The sequence below is a fragment of the Myotis brandtii genome, unplaced genomic scaffold (genome assembly GCF_000412655.1).
Source record: "Myotis brandtii unplaced genomic scaffold, ASM41265v1 scaffold69, whole genome shotgun sequence".
Taxonomy (NCBI): domain Eukaryota; kingdom Metazoa; phylum Chordata; class Mammalia; order Chiroptera; family Vespertilionidae; genus Myotis; species Myotis brandtii.
Window position 1 is genome coordinate 2,286,447 of NW_005370700.1, and position 23,184 is coordinate 2,309,630.

A 23,184-nucleotide genomic window follows, 5' to 3' on the forward strand; every position below is an offset into this window, starting at 1 on the left:
ACTCATTTGTAACCTTAATATTGGAGAAAGGATGATTCTGTTTATATACATAAATAATAAATTAAAAACATCTCACACTAGCCATCAATTGGTATAAGCTGTTTGGACAACTATTTGTCTATACCTATTACAGGCCATAGACATATCCAACAATCCAGTAATTCCCCTCGTAGGTAAATAACCAACAGAAGTGTGCACCAAAACATGTGGATAAGAATGTTGATAGAAGCACTATTCATAATAGCCCGAAACTGGATAAATTGCCCTAGCTGGTTTGCTTTGTGGTTAGAGCGTCAGCCGGTGGACTGAAAGGTCATGGGCTCGATTCTGGTCAAGGGCACATACCTCAGTTGCAGGTTCAATTCCCCGGCCCCCAGGGTCAGGGCATATAGGGGAGGCAACCAATCGATGTGTCTCTCTCACATTGAAGTTTTTCTTTCTGTGTCTCTCCCCCTCCTTTCCACTCCCTCTAAAAATCAATGGAGAAGTATCCTCCAGTGAGGATTAACAACAACAAAAAAAACTGGATATATTGTGGGATAGTCATTGGATAAAAACTGGGTATATTGTGGGATATTCAATGAAAGAGAACTTAACTATTTTAAAAACAGTAATAAGCTCACAAGAAAAATGCTTAATAACATCAGCAAGAATACATACTGAATTATTCTATGGGCTATTTTAAAAACAGTAATATTAATGAAGCTCACAAGAAAAATGCTTGATAACATCAGCAAGAATACATACTGAATTATTCTATGGACATATAATTTTTAAAATAGCCAAAAGTAACCTAAGATGTTAAAAGTCAAGATATCTCATGTGGGGTTGCTGACATGGGGAAGCGGAAGAGAGGTACAAAACCACACGAAATACATGTACTAAGTGTATATATATATATATAGTCACTATTTTACTTAGGCATCTGGCTTCCCCTGTTGGAAGCTGGGCAGCACCCTCTCACGCTCTGCCCCCTCAGAAATGTGTGGTTGTCCAGACACCTATGTGTAGGAAATACTCTAGTTTATTATTCACATTAAAAAAAGCAAAATTATTCCACAGGAAGGGCTCAGGTTCCATCGGTGGTGAAGGAAGGGGGATGGTGGCTTATATTTCTGTGGTATTTAGGGGGTGGCGCCAGGATCAGAGCACGTATAGGGCCAGCCTCCCTGGTCATCGCCACAGGGGAATGAAGGGCACTGGGCTTTTTTATTCTTTCTATTTTATTTTTTTATCAGATTGCATAGATGTTCGCCAAAGGCAAAAGAAAAGGGGTGAGAGTTTGAAAGCTGTCAGAGGTCAAACATCAAAAATGTAGTCTCTTTATTACAATGATAGTGGTGTGATGATGATAAAAAGCATGTCTCTGTGAAGTTATATATAAAAGTTAAAATAATTTTTTTTAAAAAAGCATTTCAGATCAAAGAAAAATTTTTATCTTTTTCATTAAAAAAGACACAGTTTCCCTAATCTAGATCCATGTTATTACCTGCCCAGGAATGAATAAATCACAAGGATCTTACAAAATTAATTGTGTCGTACATCACAATACACACATATAAATGCTTGATCCAGGCAAGTGGAAGTCATGTTAGCTCTATGGATATGTTCAGTCCTAACAGCAGATTTTGAAGCTGTACAGTTATATTTCTTTTTATTTTTTAAATTTTATCTTTATTGTTGACATAATTAAATATGTCCCTATTTTTTTTCCTCCCCTTTCCCACGTCCACTCAGCCCATGTTCTCCCGTCCCTCTGGCCATCACCACACAATTTTCTGTGTCTATGGGTTACATATATGTTCTTTTGCTAATATTCCTTCTTTCATTACGTATTTAGTCAGCATACATATTTTAGGTAACCAAAAGGCCTTATATTAGCTATTTTATTCATGCATTGTGTATGATTTATGGCTCAAGCAAGATAGCAAAGCTTGATCAAGATTGGAGACAAAGGGTTTTAGCAAAAGGCAATGTTTCTTAAAATTAAATTATTGACCTTCTTTTGCTCAAATCTTCCCTAGAATAGAATTTTTCCTGCTAACGTAGAAAATCTGTTGACAGATTTTTGTTGTTTCAAAACCCTTGAAATAATTTGTTTCCTCTAAACATGACAGATAATAATTGTACTTTTGTCTCCCCTTATTTCAAAACAGCCTTTTAGAGAATAATTGCCTCAATTCTCCTGTAACCTCCATTCCTTATCTCTGAGTGATGAACTTTTGGAACTGATAAAGGCGAGTTCCTAAAGCCAGTGCTGCAGGCACTGCAGGGTAGGTTTATCAATGTTGAGGATCTATTCCTCCTTCTCTCTTTATATTTCCTAGCTGGGGCTGCAAACTATTGCATGGGGCATACTCATGCTAAAAATTAATCATGGTCTATCTGAAATTCATATTTAAAAGTGTGCTCCATCTTACAATTTGGTAAATCTGGCAACCCAACTTCTAACCTGGGAAGTTCCCCTCTACATTTGAATTCACCTTTCTTCTCCATGTATGTTTTCTCACCTAAGATTAATTTTCCACCTGCCCACTAGATGTTTTCACTGGGCTTTCAGATAGTGATCCTACATTCAGCATATCTGAAGCTAAAAGTTTCATCACCACACTTCTAACAAAGTAAAATTACTGCCCCACTCCCTGTGCCCAAACACACCAGATCCCATCTTCGTTCATTCCACAGGTATTTGTTGAATGCCTATTGAGTGAACAAAATAGACAAATATCTTGTTCCTATGAAGTTTTGCCTCTTTTGCAAGATCCTCTACAATATGGACCCTCCCTGGGTCTTCAAATGGCTTCTGTATGGATTGCTGTTATTTCTCCTTCTTGTCCCATAAACATGCTGTCCTTATTCTTGCCCCTGCTTTTATTGCCTTTTATCTCTACCAATCCCCACTTTACTCAGTGAGAACTACATATGCTTCACTGAGACTAAAACCAAGAGAAAATGTATTCATTTGTGTTACTAAATTATCAAGAAATAGGATTAATCTCTCTGATAGGCTGGATCCAAGGGATTAGTTAGAGATTGTTACCAAAGCTTCAGTGTCTCCGTGTCTTTCCATCTCAGCCAAACTTCTGAAAGGTGTCGTCTCCTGCCTACACCTGAGCATTCCCATTCACTCAGCCCACAGCACTTGGCCTCCTCCCCCATAGTCTTCTTGTTGGTCACCTGTAAGCATAGCACCATCAACACTTGGCTGTCCTCCTCTAATTTGATTTCTTCAGTGCTTTTGACCTTTTGTCAATCTTATGACTTTTATCTCAAAGTGCCATCTCTTCCTAATCCTTTTCCTATCACTTTAGCCTTTTGCAGACTTTTGCATTTACTCACCTTGTTTCCCATGGACAGTCTTGTCTAAACACATTCCTTCTCCAGCTGCCTATATTGTTTGACTATTCCAGCTTGATCTCTCTTCTGGAACCCAATCGTATACATTGTGTTTTCCACCAGTACTTCAACTCAGCAAACCAACCTTGTTCCCATCCAACTTCCATGCCAAATTTTCCCTCTTTGGTTTATTTTTCACCTCCATCCAATTAGTTGCCTGAATCAGAAATCTCAGAATCACTCAAGAGTCTTATTCAAAGCAAGAGTTCATTTGCCTTGTTTAATTCTATCCATTCTAGCATCCAAATCCTTTTGCAATAGCAAAATGCTATTTCATCCCTGCTCTGGCTGCTCTAATTGAAACCTATATGATTTGAGGATTAGAATAGTCCATTACACTTCTGAGCAGTCACACAATTCCAGGACTCATGTCTACTCCACAGCCAGAGTGATCTCTCTAAAACATCTTGTTTAAATATTTTAGTTTTACCAGTGAGTCAAAGTTCAAACTCTTTAGTATGGTACACGAAGCTCTCCAGAGCCTACAGGCTTTCCACATCCAAAGTTTATTATTAATTCATTTTTATAATGAATTATTCTCTATTCAAAACATCCCCTCTGCTCCTGTACACTCCACTAAACCACCCTCTTTTTAAAATCATTTCCTGACCTTCTCTATCCCCTCCAGGCAGTTGCTTTCTATTGTGATCTTACTGAACAAGTCCAAATCTCTGTTATGTCACAAGTTACTTTGAATTGTGCTTGTTTACCTTTCCCATTTTTCTTTCTCCTTGAACTGTGGCCCATAGACAGGGATTATGTATTCTTCCTATCTCCAGAACATGTCATAGGTTCAGGCACATGCACAGTGGTTACACTGACCTACAGGCCATTCACTCATTCGGTGATTATTTATTAAAGTCATAATAGGTCCCAGGCACTGTGACAATTGGTGAAAATATATTATTTTGATGAATATTTTATCAATTGATTGAATTTTCTTAAAACTTACACATAAGTGATACCCAAGTTTCTCATTAAAATTAAATATACAAAATGAGTGATAACATTTGGTCCCAAAAGTCAATATTTAAAAGCACTGTTTTTATTTCATTTCAACAATGTCCTTTAGAAATAATCAAACAGAATAAAGACAATTTTTTCCCCTCTAAGCTATTATTATTTTTATCTACTATGAGGTTGGACACTTCTGAATTTTCTACTGTACGTATTATGAAATATACTATTGTTTGTTCTGTTCTGAGACAGTGTATCAGGAAAGCGACATAGACAAACTACAAAGCCTCTAAACTCAAGTGACTAGAATACTGAAGAGGTTCTTATTCATTTCAAATGAGGCAGAGAACTAGGGTTTGCTCACAGAAATTAATGATCATCAAAAGCTAACACCCACAGAATATTTACTATGTACCATGGATTGCTTATACTAGTAGTTCTGAACTTAGTTTTCAAGTGGCTGACCTAGAATTCTGGCAGCGTTTCCTCACCCCTACACTATTCTGTTTCACTGTACAAAGCTGAAACAGACCAGGGGCAGATATAATAATTATTGTTTAATGTTTTATAGAAAACTATTAAGAGTCATTTAAAATCCTGACATAAGATCATTAAGTTGTTGAGATAATAAGCTGAGTACAATATGATCAAATTATTTTTGTATCTTGTGTCAAAGGAGAATTTTCAAATAAAGGTAAAATCATGACCTTCGTGCAAATATAAAACATCTGCTAAAGAACTTATTAACAATATTAATGAGGAAATCAGGCAATTCTTAAAACCAGTTCAAAGGAGAATCCAAAGAACAGGCATGTATAGATCAGGATTATTGAAATGAAATTGCCAGTGGACTCAAAACCAACTTCTTCCATAAGGAAGGGAAGCATATTGAATATCTGTATATCTGACAGAATTACCTGCATGGCTATAAATAACAGTTATTTTCCATGCTGTCATTTATCTGCAACTTACAAGGTTGTAATATAGCACGAAGGCAATAAAAGGTTAGTTCCTCATAGATTAGTCAGATAACCCAGAAGGCTATACTCTAAATCATTCAATATTCTATTGGAGACGCCAAGTAATGGTTTTGATTGTTTCAAATTTCCTTGTCCTTGTAAGTTCTAAAATTTATGTCACAGTCAAAAGTAAGAAAATATCAAGTAACTCATTTTTAGGCACCTGTTGCAATGCCACATGAAACAAATTCTTATTACCTCCTGTTGGTGACTGATGATGGCACACTCTTAAGAATATATTTTTTATAAAAAATAAATTTATGCTCTAAAAATAGTCTATTAAAAATTGTGAACTCAAAATGAGGATATCTGAATTCTATGTCCTTTCAATTATACTATTTTTATGAGTTGATAATGAAAAGGTTGATATGCATTAAGAATCTTTCTTTTCCCTGATATTTTGTCTAAAAGATTATTCTCCTTGAAATCTTACCATTTGCAACAGCATGGATGGGCCTAGAGGGTATTATGCCAAGTGAAATAAGTCAAAGACCACATAATTTCACTTATATGTGGAATCTAAAGAATAAATAAATGAGCAAACAAAACAGAAATAGACTTATAGGCAGAGAGAACAGAATAGTGATTGCCAGAGGGAAGGGGGACTGTGTGAAGAAGGTAAAGGGATTGAGAAGTACAAATTGGTAGTTACAAAACAGTCACAGGGATGTAAAGTGCAGCATATGTCATATAGTCAATAATCCTATATAATAAAAGGCTAATATGCAAATAGACTGAATGGTGGAACAACTGGAACAACCGAACAACTGAACAACCGGTTGCTATGATGTGCGCTGACCACCAGGGGAGCGTGTATGAAACATGGCAGGTGTTGACCGCGGTGAGATGTGCAGGTGAGTGGGGGTGCCAGACCAAGGTGGGGCACTGGTTGCTGTCATCAGGGAGAGACTTTGGTGGTTACTGAAAATTCTTTGCTCCCATGTGCCGTGGTCCTGCCCAGCGCTTGCACCTGCTCCCGGTGCTGGCCCCACTCACACCTGCAACCAGTGCCAGAGCTGCTGCTCACACCCACTGCCAGTGCCAGCCCCGCTTGCACCTGCAGCTGGTGCCGGAGCCAGAGCCACCACTCACACTTGCTACCGGTGCCAGCGCTGATCCCAATCACTCAGCGCCATCAGCGGGTGTGAGCGGCGGCTGCCGGCCCTGATCGCCCCTGAGGGCTTCTCCACCTCCCCCTGCTCCTGAAAGGTGATCGGGGCAGCAGGCACTGCTTGCACCAGCTGATGGCGCAGGCCCCACTTGCACCCGCTGCTGGCACCAGCCTCAGTTGCTCCACACTGTCAGTGGGTGCAAGTGGGGCCGGCACCGTCAGCGCATAGGAGCGGTGGCAGTGGGAGATGGGACTGGGGGCCGCGACAGGAGTGGCCGGGCACAGGCACAGAGGATGGACCCAGACCTGCCCCTGTGCCTACCACAGCCTCGTGGTCCATGGTTCCTTTCAAGGTGCACAAATTCATGCACTGGGCCCCTAGTATTGAATAATGATGTATGATGTCAGGTGGGTACTGGAAATATCCAGGAGAACATTTTGTGAAATTTAGGATTGTCTAACCACTATGCTGTACACCTGAGACTAATGCAGAGTAATATTGAATGCAAATTAAAATAAAATAAAAAACATAATCTAATTATAGAAAATATTATTTTCTTACCATTTTTATTTTATTCCATTATAAACACTCCATTTGGCAGTGTTGTCTTTAGTAACTTATGATTTTTAAGAATAAATTTTCTAAACACAAGATAAAATAGTATACTCAATTTATTATAAGTGTAAGACTTTATAAAGAAAAAGACTGATTTTTATAGAGCTAGAATGTGGTCTATCTTCTTTTATTAACTCATCAATAAATAAGTGATAAGATAGCAATATGAATCAATTATTAAGCTTAAAAAGAAATTTAAAATCTAGCTTTAAGGCATAAGCATTCAGGTTTATTATCTACATTGATGGGATTTAATATATAATTGAGAAACAAGTCACTTCATTTTTTCATCATAGACAAATGTGTCGATCTATTATCTTAATTGTGGAAAGAATTAGTCTAGAGACCAAATATCACTCAAAATGTCATGGAAAAGGGCAAGGTCTGGTTCACATGCACCTTCTGGTTTGTCATAGCTTAAGGACAGATCTTCTGACAATACCTCATGCTCCTTAAGAGTATGCTGCATGCTCCTTCAAGGTAGTGAACTTATATTTGAAAATCAATTACTTGTAGGGTACTCTATGATTAAAAATGGATTATCACATACATTATTTGTGAGCCTCACAATGAACTCATAAATACAGGAGTATTAGCCTTCTCAATTTATAGATGGAGTAACTAAGGCTCAGATAAATTGTGACTTGCCCAAAGTCACAGAATTTTTAAGGATGGAGCCATGCATTAAAATTGCTGAAGCAATTTTTGTCATAGTCTAGTGAGGGTACACTGATCAAAACAAGTTTATTATAAGCTACAGAAAGATAATCATTAGGGGAAGCCCTTACAATTATCTTAAGTAATGAAATCCAAAGAGATATGTGGATTCATCAGGAAATTTAATAGGGAACATACGATTACTACAATTAGATGCTTTCCAAAAAATGACAATAAAAATAAGCTATGTGTTTTTAATTGGTGGTTAGTAATTTAAGTGCGTTATCCTGAACATTTTAATTGGGTGATTTTTTAATATTTCTAGTGCATACTGGAGGTAGGGTGATCTTTAATTTTTAGTCTCTCTCCACAGAATAAGATAAGATCAAAAGGCAAAAAAAAGTGGTTGGCTTATTTCAGCTATGTATTTTCATTTCTCGTATAAACCAGTGCTTTCATCAGAGAGTTAAAGAAGTAATATTCCTAGCTATCTCTATTGGTGGTTATAAAATAGATTTGCTTTCAATTTTCAGTAAATTCTTAGACTCTGCTTTTCCAGCTAAATCATTTTTGCCCTGCTCATAAGACACTGGGAATGTGCATTCCTTTGAGCAATAAAGATCTATGAGATTCTTAGGATAAATGTTATGAGGCTATAATTTTATTGACAAAACCAGTATCTGGAGAACTTACTCTGTCATTTTCTGACCAGAGGACAGGCTAGTATACCGACCAAAGTAAGTAAGAGCACCATCTCACCTGCCTACACAACTTTTCCTTAAAACCTACTTGGTAATAAGATAAAGTCTTTCAAATTTAATTGAGATGTTCCTGTTTCAATGATTACACAATCTATCATTTCTAATCTCCATCACAATTCATCCTCTGTTAATAAATACCTAAAGAATGATAAGACCATGGATCATTAAATTGACTTATTCAAATCATATCTGGCACATGATCAAGGATATAAACCTCAAATTACTGAGCACAAGACATATGCCTTTTACTCTGATAAAAGGACATTATATTCCTACTGATAGAATAATTATTCTAGAGTTGATACAACTCTACAAGCTCTGATACATTTTTAATCTGTCAAATTATGCCTCTCAAAGGAAATCCAATCACACAGAACAGAAGACTGAGTGGGACTTTTCCTGTTTCTCTGGAACTTGGGCCAAATGATGGGGACAGAAAAGAGTCAAGCATTCCACTTTCTAAAGAAAGCTTCAAACCACTGGGGGCCCTGCAACCTCTCAGAGCTTCCTAATAAGCTGACAGCATCCCCACCAAACCATTGACTGCCCTTCCCAAGTATATGAACAGAAGACAGGAGAAGAGAAAGAGAAATTGTATCACTGGAATGAGAAAAGAAAGGGTCCCAAAACTTGGAGTGGGGTTCCCAGTTAGGCAAAGTGATTATGATTAGTTGTAAATGACCATGGACTTCTGTAAATTACTTACTTATCAGAAGGTGGCTCCACAAAGAAGAGGACATGTCCACATCAAAAGGTTGAAAGGCTGCCCTAGCCAGTTTGGCTCAGTGGATAGAGCATTGGCGTGCAGACTGAAGGGTCCTGAGTTTGATTCCTGTTAAGGGCACACATACCTTGGTTGCAGGCTCCTCCCCAGCCCAGGCCCTGGTTTTGGCTCATGTAGGAGGCAACCAATCGATGTGTTTCTCTCACATTGATGTTTTTCCTCTGTCTTTCCCTCTCCCTCTTCCACTCTCCCTAAAAATCAATGGAAAAATATCCTCGTGTGAGGATTAACAAAACAAAACAAAAGATTAGAAGGTTGGCCTGATCTGCCAACCAAACAATGCAATGTCAGAGGACAATTCAGGAGTATAAAGGGTGCCTATACCCCCGTACCCACCACCACCACCACCACCACCACCATTCACAGCTGGCCTGAGCTTCAAGCATTGTATAAGCTCAGGAAAAGATGGGACCAGGATACCAGCAGCAGTATCAGCACAGGCCTCAGGCCAGGTGAAACTTAAAGAGGGCTGTTTCTGCCCCTGTAACACATCATGCTCCCTGAATAAATGTAGAAAATTTAGACCCAAGACTAGACAGATGAGAAGATAAAACCCTGAGAAGGAAAGAAAACCTTGGAATAGGACTGAATTTTTAAGTGAAAATGACTAATAAATCCCTGGTGCGTGTTTTTGTTTTTTACAAAATTTCTCAAGTTTATCAATAAGGAGTGAACATGAGAGTTCATGATAAGAAAAATTTAATTGGGTTATAGAAATATAGATACAGACAAAATATCTGAACTTCTGCTCAAAATTCACATATTTCATTAGCATTTAAAAAATATTTGCACCAGTCTTAGAACCACTCACTGATTTGCTTAAGATCTTTCCATATTAACTATGTGTCTTTGTAATGTAATATGAAATGAAGCAGTGAGAGTTTTGAGCATCATTAACTTATTTAGCCTCTACACATACCCTGAGAACATGACTTCTGTCTGTTTTGATCTCCACTACATCCCTGGCACCTAGAATAGTCCCTAGCTTATCAAAAATATATTGAATTAAAAATCAAATATTTGACTATTAGATGGTTTAGTGCCAAAAACAGAGGAGACAGTGTTATGGGCTGAATTGCATCCCTTCAAAATCATATGTCAAAGTTCTAATCCTCAGTATATCTTAATGTCACATTAAAGAGGTGATTAAGTTAAATGAGGTTATTAGGATGGACCCTAATCTAATACAGCTGCTGTCCTTATGAGAAGGGGATTTCAGATTACAGACATGCACAGAGGGAAAACATGTAAAGACACAGGGACATGACAGCCATCTGCATGTCAAGGAGAGAGGTCTCAAAAGAAACCAATCCTGGGAGAGGTGTCTATTCAGGTCCTCTGCCATTTTTTATTTTATTTTTAAAAATTTATTTTTGTTGATTTCAGAGAGGAAGAGAGAGAGAAACATCAATGATAAGAGAGAATCATCCATCGGCTGCCTCCCACATGCCCCACACTGGAGACTGAGCCCAAAACCCAGGCATGTGCCCCCAACCTGGATCAAACCATGACCTCCTGGTCCATAGGTCGATGCTCAATCACTGAGCCACACAGGCCAGGTCTCTGTCCATTTTTTAATTGGATTATTTGGTTGGTGTTCAGTGAAAGGGCGAGGGCTACGCCCTCCATCTTGCCCCGAATCCTCCATTTTGGGGCAGCAGCCATGTGCTCAGCAAGGAGCTTCTTCCCAGAAGCCCAAGCCTCTGCTAGCCACACCTAGGATTTCTTTAAACTAACCAATGATAATCAAGGGAAGTGCGCGCCATAGATACGACCACATCCTGTGTAACAAGACACCGACTTGCACCTGGCCAATCGGCAGGGCCCACAGTCCTCTCTCCTCCCCTTACTCCAACCCCCCTATAAAACCCCACTCCACACAAAGCTCTCTCTCTCTGCCCCCTGCTGCTGCGTCGGCGAGTGTGGTGGACGGAGAGCACGAGCTAGCTCGAATAAAGACTCTTTGCTTTTGCATCAGACATGGCTGGCTCCCTGATGGTCTTTTGGGGTTCCTGAAATCTGGGCATAACATTCAGGTGTATGAGTTTTTTTTTATAAATTTTATATATTAATCCCCTGTCAGAGCTGTAGGCACACAATACAATATGTAGAAATGTACACTTGAAACCCATATAATCTTATTAACTAATGTCACCCTCTCTCTCTCTAAAAAACAAATGAAACTAATCTTGCCAAACCTTGATTTCGAACTTTGAGCATCAATAATTGTGAGAAGATACATTTCTGTTGTTTAAGTCCCCCAGCCTGTGCTCCTTTGCTTTGGCAGCCCACGCAAGCTAATGCAGCTACTTAAGGGACTTTTTGATGGACAGATGAATAGATAAAGGCACAGGAGTCTAGGAAAAAATGTAATTTTTGATACATGTTAGATTTCATCGTGTAGCAATAATCAAGCTCTGATCATGGTGTGGTCCCCCTCATGGTGAATTCAAATCACTGATTTCACCCCCTCTGTGGTATTAAAATTACATTTGTGAAACTGTGCCAAACAAATAATCCTGATAGAATCCATCAATGATCACATAAATAGAGTTATCTTGCTAAATTTCAGTTACCTGATCCAGGACCAGTAGTTATATTTAAAATTATTGGATCCAAATAGAAGTAAAGTCTATAATGTGGAGAATATATCAAATCAGGATTTGAGGGTATTAAGCTATTTGGATTTCTGAGAAGCAATCAAACCAGGATTTTGATCGGATTAGGCTATTTGGACTCCTGAGAAGCTATGATCTAGTCCTTCCTGTTCCACATAACTAAAAAGTTTTAAGGGATGTTGGAGGAATGAAAGACTAGGACTATTAAGCTATAATAGAAAGATGGCTTAGGAGTATCCATACATTTCTTTTTGTTGTTAAAAAATCTTTCAGTGATTTTAAATTCAATGAGTGTGCAGAGGTTAAAATGTTAATGACTATATAAATATTCAATATACTCTTTATTTTGAAAGAAGCAAAACTTGCTTATATTATAATCTTTGGTATGAAAATTTCCTTAAGATAGAGCTATGAATAACCATCCCAGTTACAGAGTAACATGTTTCTGAAGTTCTCAGATTTTAAAGGTAAATGAAAATCATATCCTAGAGCAGCAATTTCAACCTTTTCATCTCATGCAATCATAAACTAATTCTAAAATTCTGCAGCACATCAAAAATATATTTTTTGCTGATCTGATAAAAATATAGGTATGACTTTTGTTTGTTCAAACCAGATGGCTATTGTTGTGTTGGCTGTTGTCATTTATTTATTTGACAACCTAAGGGAAAAGAGGTCAGTGCCCCTGACTAAATGGTCAAGTATTGCATGTTTTAAGAATTTTTGTGGCACACCGGTTGAAAATAGTTGTCCTATTTTCATCAGAACTCACATTGAATGGCATTGTTTATTGGAGAAACAACTGAAGCCAACAGAACTCACATTAAATGGCATTGTTTATTGGAGAAACAAGTGAAGCCAAAGGCTATTATTTAATTTGCCAGACACCTAAAATCTGTTATTAATGTTGTTAAAGGGACTTGAGTTTAGTGTTAGAATCATCTTGGTTATACTATATCCATTGATTTAACTAGACAGAAAATTTGTAAGTAAAGTGATGCAACTGCTTTGGAAGATTGCGGGTTTACCACATATGACAAAAATTAAATTTGAAGCACAGCAATCTAAAAAAAAAATTAGGATGTCTTTTGTTTACTACCAAAGGGACTGATAGTAAGCCAAAGGAGGGTAAGGCTACAATGAAAAGAAAACAGTGTAATCTCCTTTCATACAGTTCAGGACATATCAGGATATCCTTGATCCAAACAACATTCTGGCAGCCAAATGAATATGTGATCACCTGCTTTTATTATCTGCGTACTAGTTCTCTCAATTTATATAATCTATAATATTAAATCACCATACTATTGGCTCCCAATCTATATTCCAGACTTTATTTCTAGACATACATATAATTAACTAACTTATTGACCTCTCTATCTTTTGGAATGATCCATAGACACATCAAACTTATCATGTACAAAACTGAATTAATCATCTTTTCTCCATTGGCTCTTCCCCTGTAGGGTGATGGCGCCTCCAACCCTCCAGTCTACAAAGATAAAAACCTGGACTCATCTCTGAATCCTTCTTGTCCTTTCTCTTCACATCAATATTAATATGATGGAATCATCATATTGCTAATTTCATCATATTAATGTTTATATGAAGTGTCCTCTTATCTTCAATCCTATTATCTGCCCTAGTTCTGTTCACTTAACTAGCATCCAACAATTTCACCTTAAACTGCATTTGTAGAATAAAGTTAAGCATACTCAGCACGCTGAAAGATCTATAATCTGATTACTGCCGATCTACCTCCTGTCTTTCCTTACTGCTTCTTGACTCTTATTTTACATTTCAGTAACCTTTATGTGATTTATGTCCCTTACATTCCATGCTATTACTTACTCTATACCATTGCTAAGGTTGTTCCTTGGACCTGAAACTCCCTTCTTTTTCTCATATGATTAATTTCTGCTTAAAAGTTAAGATTTGCTGTAGGTATTGTTTCCTTGAGGGAGTCTTCTATAATCCCACCCATACACAGGACTCTCTTAATAATCCAGCAAAAGCCTCTTTCCCTGCATTCCCACATTATTTCATTAGTCTATTTGTTTTCTTCCTCACTAATAGAAGAACACCTTGAAAGAAAGAGCTATAACTTCTTTACTTAAGCTTCTCCTGAAGTTACTAGTTCAATGCTTTTCTTTTCATAGGCACTGAGTAGGTAATGAGTGAGAGAATGAATGATTAAATGAATGAATGAATGGAGTGAATGAACCGATTAAGGAGAAATTGATAGTTGCAATGGATGAAATAGTATTTCCTCCTTGTTATTCCCTATAGAAGACTCATATTTTTCTCTAAATTCTATAATCTTTGCCTAAATTCACTTATTTGGGCCCACCGAGACCTAACTAAAAATACCAGGAGATACTGTATTGTCTTAATTTTTAACCTGATAAAAAATTATTAGAATAATTCATAACCTAAATATTTTCTAGTAAATTGAGCTGAATAATCATTCTCATTAATTTTAGCCACATTTTTTCTAAAAACATAGAATCTCCTGATTTAATAAATAAAGATAATATTGATCAAAGAACTTTTTATCTATTTTTAGAGGAAACAAATAACCTTTTAATTATATTTAGTTTTTAATTTTTTGCTTTAGTTCTCATTGAAGATGAAAAATGTTAATTGAAAAATTTTAACTTGAATATTTATATTCAAAATTCTCCAAAATAAGTGTAAGATAAATCTAAATAATTAACCTTCCAAAATATTATTTTTGTATGATTATAGCATTTCTGCTTCCAGTGTTGTAGTTTGAAACTATACTAAATTTTGGGGACACTGTATAACTGGATATTCTTTTTAGATGTACAATCATTATTACTTTTTCAATAATCAAGTTTGTTTCAGAGATATACATATATTAAATAAAAAGATGTCTGGAAACAGCATGAAGGTTACTAAGTATGTTTTTAAAGTGGCAATCCTGGGCATGGTTAGGAGGCAAGTTTACTCTGTATCTGAAATATTTCAAGTGGGGTCATAGCATATTTCCTCAGAATCCAATGCTGCCCACATGTTTTGGACCCTAGTTTGTCTATCCAGATAATTATTAGTGTTATATTCTATCTTTCCAAGCAAAACACATACCAACAAGACACCCTAATTGAGTCTGTAGAGAAAACACTCTAGCCATAAGAAACTTTTCATTATATGCATTTTAAGCCAAAGAACATATTCTCCTAACAATTTAACAAATACTTGGAAAGAATTATAAAAGGCACTAACCTAAAATAAATATCACAAAAGTATATTGCTTCCTGAGGTTAAAGAAGATACAGAATATTTCATTATCAATTCCTCAATTTAAAAAAATATATATGTTTTTATTGATTTTAGGAGAGAGGAAGGGAGAGCGATAGATAGAAACATTGATGAGAGAGAAACATAGATTGGTTGCCTCCTGCATGCCCCCTACTGGGGATCAAGCTCACAACCCAGGCATGCCCCCTGACTGGGAATCAAACCAGTGACTTCTTGGTTCATGGGTCAACACTCAACCACTGAGCCACCCTGGCCGGGCAAATCCTCAATTTTTAAATCCCCATTTTTAATAAGATTTGTTGGATATGACAGTTATTCTAAGACAGACTGCTCTTTTCAGCTTTACATCACCTCTAAGTTGGCACTTAAAAGGTTTACATGACCTGCTGTTGTACTTGGGTCCACTTTTCTAAATAGTCCAAAGTGTAAAAGGTAGATGGGCTCTTAGTAGCAATTTATTAGTAGGTACATAGACATCTTTTTAGCAGTATGAAACCGAACTTCCTAAGAAAGAGAAAGAGCCGATAGGAAGAGGTAATGATCCAACTTCTTGGACAAAAATTTGCTAAGATTTTACTTTCCCTGGGTTTCCTGCACTCAGTTGTCATCACCGCTGCAAAGCAGACTCCAGAGTGAGGCCACTTATCATTTACAACTGTGTGTGGGGGGTGGGGGTGTGGAGTGCAGATAGAGGAGGGCAAAGAGGGGATAAATAGTGATGGATTAAATTAAATGTAAAAATAAATAAATAAAACTGGCTCAGAGAGAGGCAGACCTCCCTTTCCTTGGCTCTTTGTATTTAAGTAAGGATTTTGTAGTCAGAATAACTATTCTACATGGATGTTTCCCAAACTGTATATTCCAAACCATGTTACTCTGCTAGTGTGACACATGTATTTTGAAAATCAGTGTGCAGTGCAAATGTCATCTGATGCAACAGATAGGTCTTACGGTAAAAACTGGGGTTAGAAACACAGCTTCCATGAACTTCATCGGTGACATGATAAAGAAAAGATAGGAACAGTAGAACAATTTTCTACCACTTACTAGTTAAAAATACGTAAACCTACAACAAACATGGCACTTAACCTAGAAAAAGACCTGTGTCCAGTTTGCCTGAGGAAGTGAGTTCAGAGGGTTACAGCCCGTGAGTTCTTATGAAGTGGTAGAGGGAGGATTATCTGAAATTTCAGGAGACATTGCAAAAAAGAAAGATAGGAACAGTAGAACAATTTTCTACCACTTACTAGTTAAAAATACGTAAACCTACAACAAACATGGCACTTAACCTAGAAAAAGACCTGTGTCCAGTTTGCCTGAGGAAGTGAGTTCAGAGGGTTACAGCCCGTGAGTTCTTATGAAGTGGTAGAGGGAGGATTATCTGAAATTTCAGGAGACATTGCCACAGGTGGGGTGGGTTGTGCTTCATAACATATGCAGTGAGCTGAGGTAGCTGGAAATGTTTGGTGTGTGTATGTTTTGTGGGCCGCATGTGTTTCGGTCCAGCTGGGTGCAGTTTTCCCCATTGTTTCTCCTGTAGGAAACGGTGCAGAAACAAACACAAAATTTGTGTAACACTCAAAATGTTCCCCGATATACCAGTCAAGTTTGGAGCACATTTCCATGTTCTAAATGAGCACTATCACAGAACTGAGAATACTCTGTACTTGAGAAATAAAAATGGGAGAAGGTAGATTCTATGTTCAAATAAGTTTAGGAAATAAGTTGATTAAGCAACGTTGAATTTTTTTCTAGTGAAAAATTTCAGAAACTTTATATGCTAATGTAAATGCTGAAACTTCAAGAAGACAGTGGGTTTGCGATACTTTTCAAAATTATTTGACCTTGGAATCTCCTTTTTAAAAAATTTATTTTATTGTTGAGAGTATTAAAGATGTCCCCGATTTTTAATCTGTGGTGCAAATAACATTAACATATCCTAAAAAAAATAATATTCCATGTTGCACAGTTTGATAAATACTTCTCTTTAGTAATATTTCATATTTATTGTTATAAAATGTAAAACAGGGATTTTGTTCAGAGAACTATATTATGATCTAACTCAGTTTTATGTATATTTAAAAAAATCTGAAATAAATTTTTAAAAATACCATTAATGTGTCTAACATTGCTAGCTGCATTTCTTCTGGCTCATAGAGAACTGAACTATAACAGACAATTAAAATGCCTCCTTGGAGTAAATAAAACTGTCATCTTTTCAGCATAATTAACTATACAGCCAAAATTTTATAAATCTACAACAAAAAAGTAAACTTGAGATTTTAAATGCATATGCTTCTCTGGGATTTCAGGGTGATCATGTCTATAAATAAAATCCTTTTTGTGAAATCTAAAAGAAAGGGAGTTTTGTTTTAAATTACTAATTTTACCTATTATATCATTTTATACACACACAGGCACGAACACACACACACAGAGGGGTAGGCAAAGGTAGGTTTATAGTTATGAGAACTTGAAAGACTTTATTGTTGTACTATTATATATTTATTTATTTATTTTTGTCTTGTTTACTTATTTATATTATTTGTCTCCTTCTTGAGCATTTACAAGATTGTATCTAAGTGCACTAGGCCATTGTGATATTCTTTTGAGTTAGTAAAGCTATTGTAACAATCATAGCCTGCATAGCCATACAAATAACAACAAACCTACTTCTACCCTCCCCTTTATAGTATACCTATTAATACATTTTACAAAATAAGGTTGATTTTGCTTTCATAAACATAGGGAAGAGCATTCCAAGCAGAGGTAACAGAAAAACTCATGGAAAAATCTCTAGTGTGAATGCCTGTAGCTAGCACAGAAGTTGACTGCAATGAAGAAGAGTGAGAAGTGACTGACAAGGAGAAAAGGAGGAGTCAGGCACACAGGTAGAATCAAAGGTGTTTTATAAAAGATTGCGTGTAGGGATTTTGGAGAGAGATGGAAAAGTCAAGGATATTCTGAATTTTGAGCCTAACCAAATGGGATAATGATGCCACCCGGAGAAGTAGGAGGACAAAGTCAAGAGTTGGCTCGGGGAGATTATACAGAGTTGACTATCTGTTCCTTAAACACTTCAATAGATTTCTTCCCGGTTGCTTACTTATTAGGTAATTCACTACTCACACGAGTCCAAAATCAGGGAAAACAAGGATTTTCATGGGTTTTCTGCTTATAAGTAGCTCCATTCAAAAGCTTAAAAGTAAAGGTAATTAATGCTAGTTGTTGTGACAGGTAAACACCAATATTTGAGCAGCTTAATAGTAACATTAATTGCTTGTTCATATCACAGTTCCATTAGTGGGTGGACTAGAGTGTGGAGGGATTTGGGGATGTGAGTTGTTCAGAGACCCAAGCTCTTTCCATGATATGGTTCTGTCATCTATAACAGAGGCTGCAAAGACATTCTGCAGCCAGGAGGGAAAATGTGTAGAATCATGAGGAGAGAGCAGAATGCCCATTGTTTATTTCAACCCATTAGCTAGACTTCAGTCATAAGGCCCCACCCAGTCCCAGGAATGGATGGAAGATGTTAACTTAGCTCAGTGGTCAGGAATAATATTTCACGTTGTCTTTGTCACAAAGGGGAAGAAGGTAAAGCCCTCCCCTAAATAATGGAGGACTAAAAATTAACCCGGAAATAGTTTTCTCTTATTGTCCCTGTTATCAGTAGCCACAAACAATACAGAACTAAAACCAAAAACAGTCATAGCAAGAGAAAGACACTATGTAAAACTTCATAACCTGAAGTATAATTAATCTGAAAAATAACTTTTCCACAATCTTTCAAACTTAGCTTAAACAAAGCATTTAGAAACTCTGATAAATAACTAGCATGCACTCATCTTGGCTTGAATAAGTAAAGTTGCCAAGTTATGTGTGGATTTAATTTACAAAGCCTTCAGTTATGGAGGTAGAATGGCTGCCTTAAAAAATTTCCAATTTTTCTATAACATCTCTCTCTCTCTCTTTCCCTTTTTCTTTTTTATCTGCACTTTCTCACATAGCTGGTGGTCATTTGCATGTCTTCTTTGGAGGAGTGTCTGTATTCAAGTCCTTTGTCCATTTATAAATTGGTTTATTTGTGTGTGTGTTTGCTATTAAGTTGTAAGAGACTCTTACATATTCTGGATATTAACCTCTGATGAGATACATGGTTTGTAAATATTTTCTCCCATTCTGTAGGCTGCCTTTTCACCAGGTTGATTGTTTCCTAGTGAAGAAGCTTTTTAGGTTGATATAATTCCCTTTGTTTATTGTTGCTTTTGTTGCCTCTGATTTTGGTGTAAAATCCAAGTCATTGTCAAAATCATTGTGAAGAAATTGTTGCCCAATGGGTGTAAAGTTTCAGGTATGAAAAATGAGTTAGTCCTAGAAACCTGCTGTACAACATGGTGCCTATAGTTAACACGGTATTGTGCCTGTAATAGTTATTGCCACAAAACAAATGAAAAAGAATACAAGGAAATTTTTGGAGGTGATGAATATGCTTACTACCTTGATTGTGATGATGGTATCATGAATATATGCACATGTACAAACTCATTAAAATGTATACAATACATACGTGCAAATTTTGTGTATCAATTATACTCAGTAAAGCTTTAAAAATGGAGTGTTGTCTAGTTGATGTAAACATTCTAGGTTTAGAGTTAATATAGTTTACATTAATGCTCTATGGCTTTTAACTATTGTAAATGAAAATAAAACTTTTCCAGCTATAATAAAAGAAACTTTATGATGGAAACATATCAGATATTAGTGCATAAGAAATAAACCCCTCTTGAACCTTTGATAAATTGTAGCTACCTATACAGTTCTTCCATCCATAGCACAGCCTCCTGTATTTTCAAATATTCTGTGTTTCTGGCATTTTAAATTGAAGCATTACTGCCTGAGTTCTTAATTCAAAGAAATTTAGAGGGAAAATAAATTCAATATCCTAGTCACCAAGCAGCGTATCTATTTCAGAAACACACACACACACACACACACACACACACACACACACACACACGTCTCTCTCTCTCTTTTAAGCAGGAATAAACCTGGGTGCCTCAAGATGGCTTGTTCTGATATCAAAGAATGTCCTCTAGGGACCCAGTTGTTTTCCTTGAAACTTAAAAAGGGAAATTTATTCTCTCACATCCTGCCGGCTTCCCGATCCCACAGCTTCTGCATCTGACTCAGAGCTGCCTGCAGTTTGTATCCCTGAACATCACCGGCATCTGTCTTCCACGGGACTTGGATTGGTCAAACGAAAGCAGAGGAGGAGCCACTCTGAACATTTTTTTCCCCTCCACACACCATAAAATCAGCAGCAGCTACTAACGCTCAGAGCAATGCTGGTGGGAGCCTCTGAGAGGCAGCTGATGTGGGCATGTGCACACACACTGTCTCCCAATGGCACCGCAGCTCCTAGGAGAATCATTTTAAAAAGACCCGAATGCCTAAGACTATAGTTAAACTGAAAGTGAGAACCAAAAAACAAACAAAAAAAGCAAACAGCAGACTCTTTTGACTGAGAATAAGCACTTTGAAGCCAAAGATTTTAAAGGGACAGGGATAGGGATGAGAGCAGTACCCGAAAGAGACTAAAACTTCCATTTCAAGCTTTGGAGTATGTGACAGTTATTCACAACAGGCATGCCACGTTCAGCCTAATAAGGACAGAAAAAGACCTGCAGAAAATCCCTGAGGCCACCTGACCCAGGAGCTGAAGCAGTTGAGAGGGGATGTGAATCCACTGACCCAGGATGAATTCCACTCACCACCACAGAATGCACACCTCTCTCCACTTCCGGAACCTCAGCACCCACAGGCTGCACAGCAACGCCAGCGAGCCGCTGGGGAAAAACTACTCCGAAGGAGGGTGCTACCAGCAACTTTTCGTCTCTCCTGAGGTGTTTGTGACCCTGGGCGTCATCAGCTTGTTGGAGAATATCCTGGTGATTGTGGCCATAGCCAAGAACAAGAACCTGCATTCCCCCATGTACTTTTTCATCTGCAGCCTGGCTGTGGCTGATATGCTGGTGAGCGTCTCGAACGGAACAGAAACGATTGCCATCATCCTGCTGAACGGCACAGACACGAAAGCGCAGAATTTCACCGAGAACATTGACAATGTCATTGACTCGGTCATCTGTAGCTCCTTGCTCGCATCCATTTGCAGCCTGCTTGCCATCGCAGTGGACAGGTACTTTACTATCTTTTATGCTCTCCAGTACCATAACATCATGACGGTTAAGCGGGTGGGGATCATCCTGAGCTGTATCTGGGCAGCTTGCACGGTGGCGGGCATTCTGTTCATCATTTACTCAGAAAGCAGCGTGGTCATCATCTGCCTCATCAGCGTGTTCCTCACCATGCTGGCTCTCATGGCCTCCCTCTATGTCCACATGTTCCTCATGGCCAGGCTTCACATGAAGAGGATCGCTGTCCTCCCGGGCACCGGCACCGTCCGCCAAGGTGCCAACATGAAGGGGGCGATCACCTTGACCATATTGATTGGGGTCTTTGTTGTCTGCTGGGCGCCATTCTTCCTCCACTTAATATTCTACATCTCTTGTCCCCAGAATCCATACTGTGTGTGCTTCATGTCTCACTTTAACTTGTATCTCATACTGCTCATGTGTAATTCCATCATTGACCCTCTCATTTATGCACTCCGGAGCCAAGAGCTGAGGAATACCTTCAAGGAGATCATCTGTTGCTACCCTGTCGGAAGTCTTTGTGACTTGTCTAGCAGATATTAAATGGGGACAGAGGAGATGCTAAAAACATGCATAAGAGACTTTTTCATTCTTACAGAACCCGAGCAGTGTGCTTCAGTGACAGCTTCTTCTGTGGGGGGCATTACTCGAGAATATCTATTGCATAAATTTAAGTTTATGATTTGGGGTATGCAAAAAGGCCCAGTCTCTATATTTTTAATGTCATGTTGCTCTTTGGCTGTGCAATGTTTGCATGAAAACACCTTTGACTATGCAATGTTAATCCATATTATAGGTCGTAGACACTGTGGATTTACTGAAAAGAAAAAAAGTTCTTATTAAAAGCTTAACAATGTCTCTTTCTTGTAACTTATAAAGTTGTGACACTTTGCTTGTTGTAGTAACAGCCTCATTTAATGTATTCTTATCAATGGTTTCTTATATTACACTGGATGTACAACAATGTAATGTAGAGATTTGAGTCTCACATTTAAGGGGGCAATATTAAAGAACAGATGCTTACTCATTAAAAATAAGTCAGCTGAAATTTCAAGTCATTTAGTAAAACATGTTCATTTTCCCTGTACACAATAGAAATGAAGTTCCAATTGACAGTAAAACAGCTATTGAAAAAAAAAGTGAATTTTTGAGTCAGGAAACTGTGTTTCTCAAAGACAAGGAGATCAATCTCTCAAGGAAATAGTTTGCTATTCCACTCAGGCACTTCCATCTGGGGTGGGAAGTCGGGGGAGGAAGCAGCTATGGGGATCACAGTGTTCTGGAAAACCTGAATTTACAGGTCAAGCTAAATTTCCTGATACCAACCTATTTCCACTCATCATTACATATAATAAGGTCTTTCTGCCCCTTTAACCAGAAACATTGTCTGCTGAAGTGTCCGGAAAAGGTGGTGCTGCCCTGAGAGCTGGCTTCTGATCTCTAAAAACACACGGCTAGCATTGAGTTCTTTCACTTTTCACATGGAAGTGACTTGGTGTTTACTTATTACAGGAGTACAATTACTCATCAAGGATTTTAACTTTAAAAGCCAAGTCCATAGCACAAGTATTTTCAGGAAATATTTGTGACTATCTAAAGTAAGGGGACCACTGATGCTGACACATTTTGAGCAGGAAGTAAGACACTTAACCCCAGAGGACAACACAACATACTAGTAAGTTAACCTTCCACAACCACACGGTGCAGAGTAAATACTTGTTTTGCTTCAAAATAATGCCAGAGATTTGGCTACTGAGCCATACAATCT

The 23,184-nt window shown here is 37.7% G+C and overlaps 1 protein-coding gene across 1 annotated transcript; it reads left to right on the forward strand.

Moving 5' to 3' along the window:
- Nucleotides 1-20,518: 20,518 nt before the first annotated feature.
- Nucleotides 20,519-22,969, forward strand: MC4R (melanocortin 4 receptor). Its single transcript, XM_005881800.2, has one exon. It carries the CDS (start codon nucleotides 20,961-20,963, stop codon nucleotides 21,957-21,959), a length of 999 nt encoding a protein of 332 aa, XP_005881862.1. The 5' UTR covers nucleotides 20,519-20,960; the 3' UTR covers nucleotides 21,960-22,969.
- The last annotated feature ends 215 nt before the right edge of the window (nucleotides 22,970-23,184 follow it).

Coding starts and splice junctions, on each gene's coding strand:
- MC4R (XM_005881800.2), top strand. CDS start 20,961: ATGAATTCCACTCACCACCACAGAATGCACACCTCTCTCCACTTCCGG.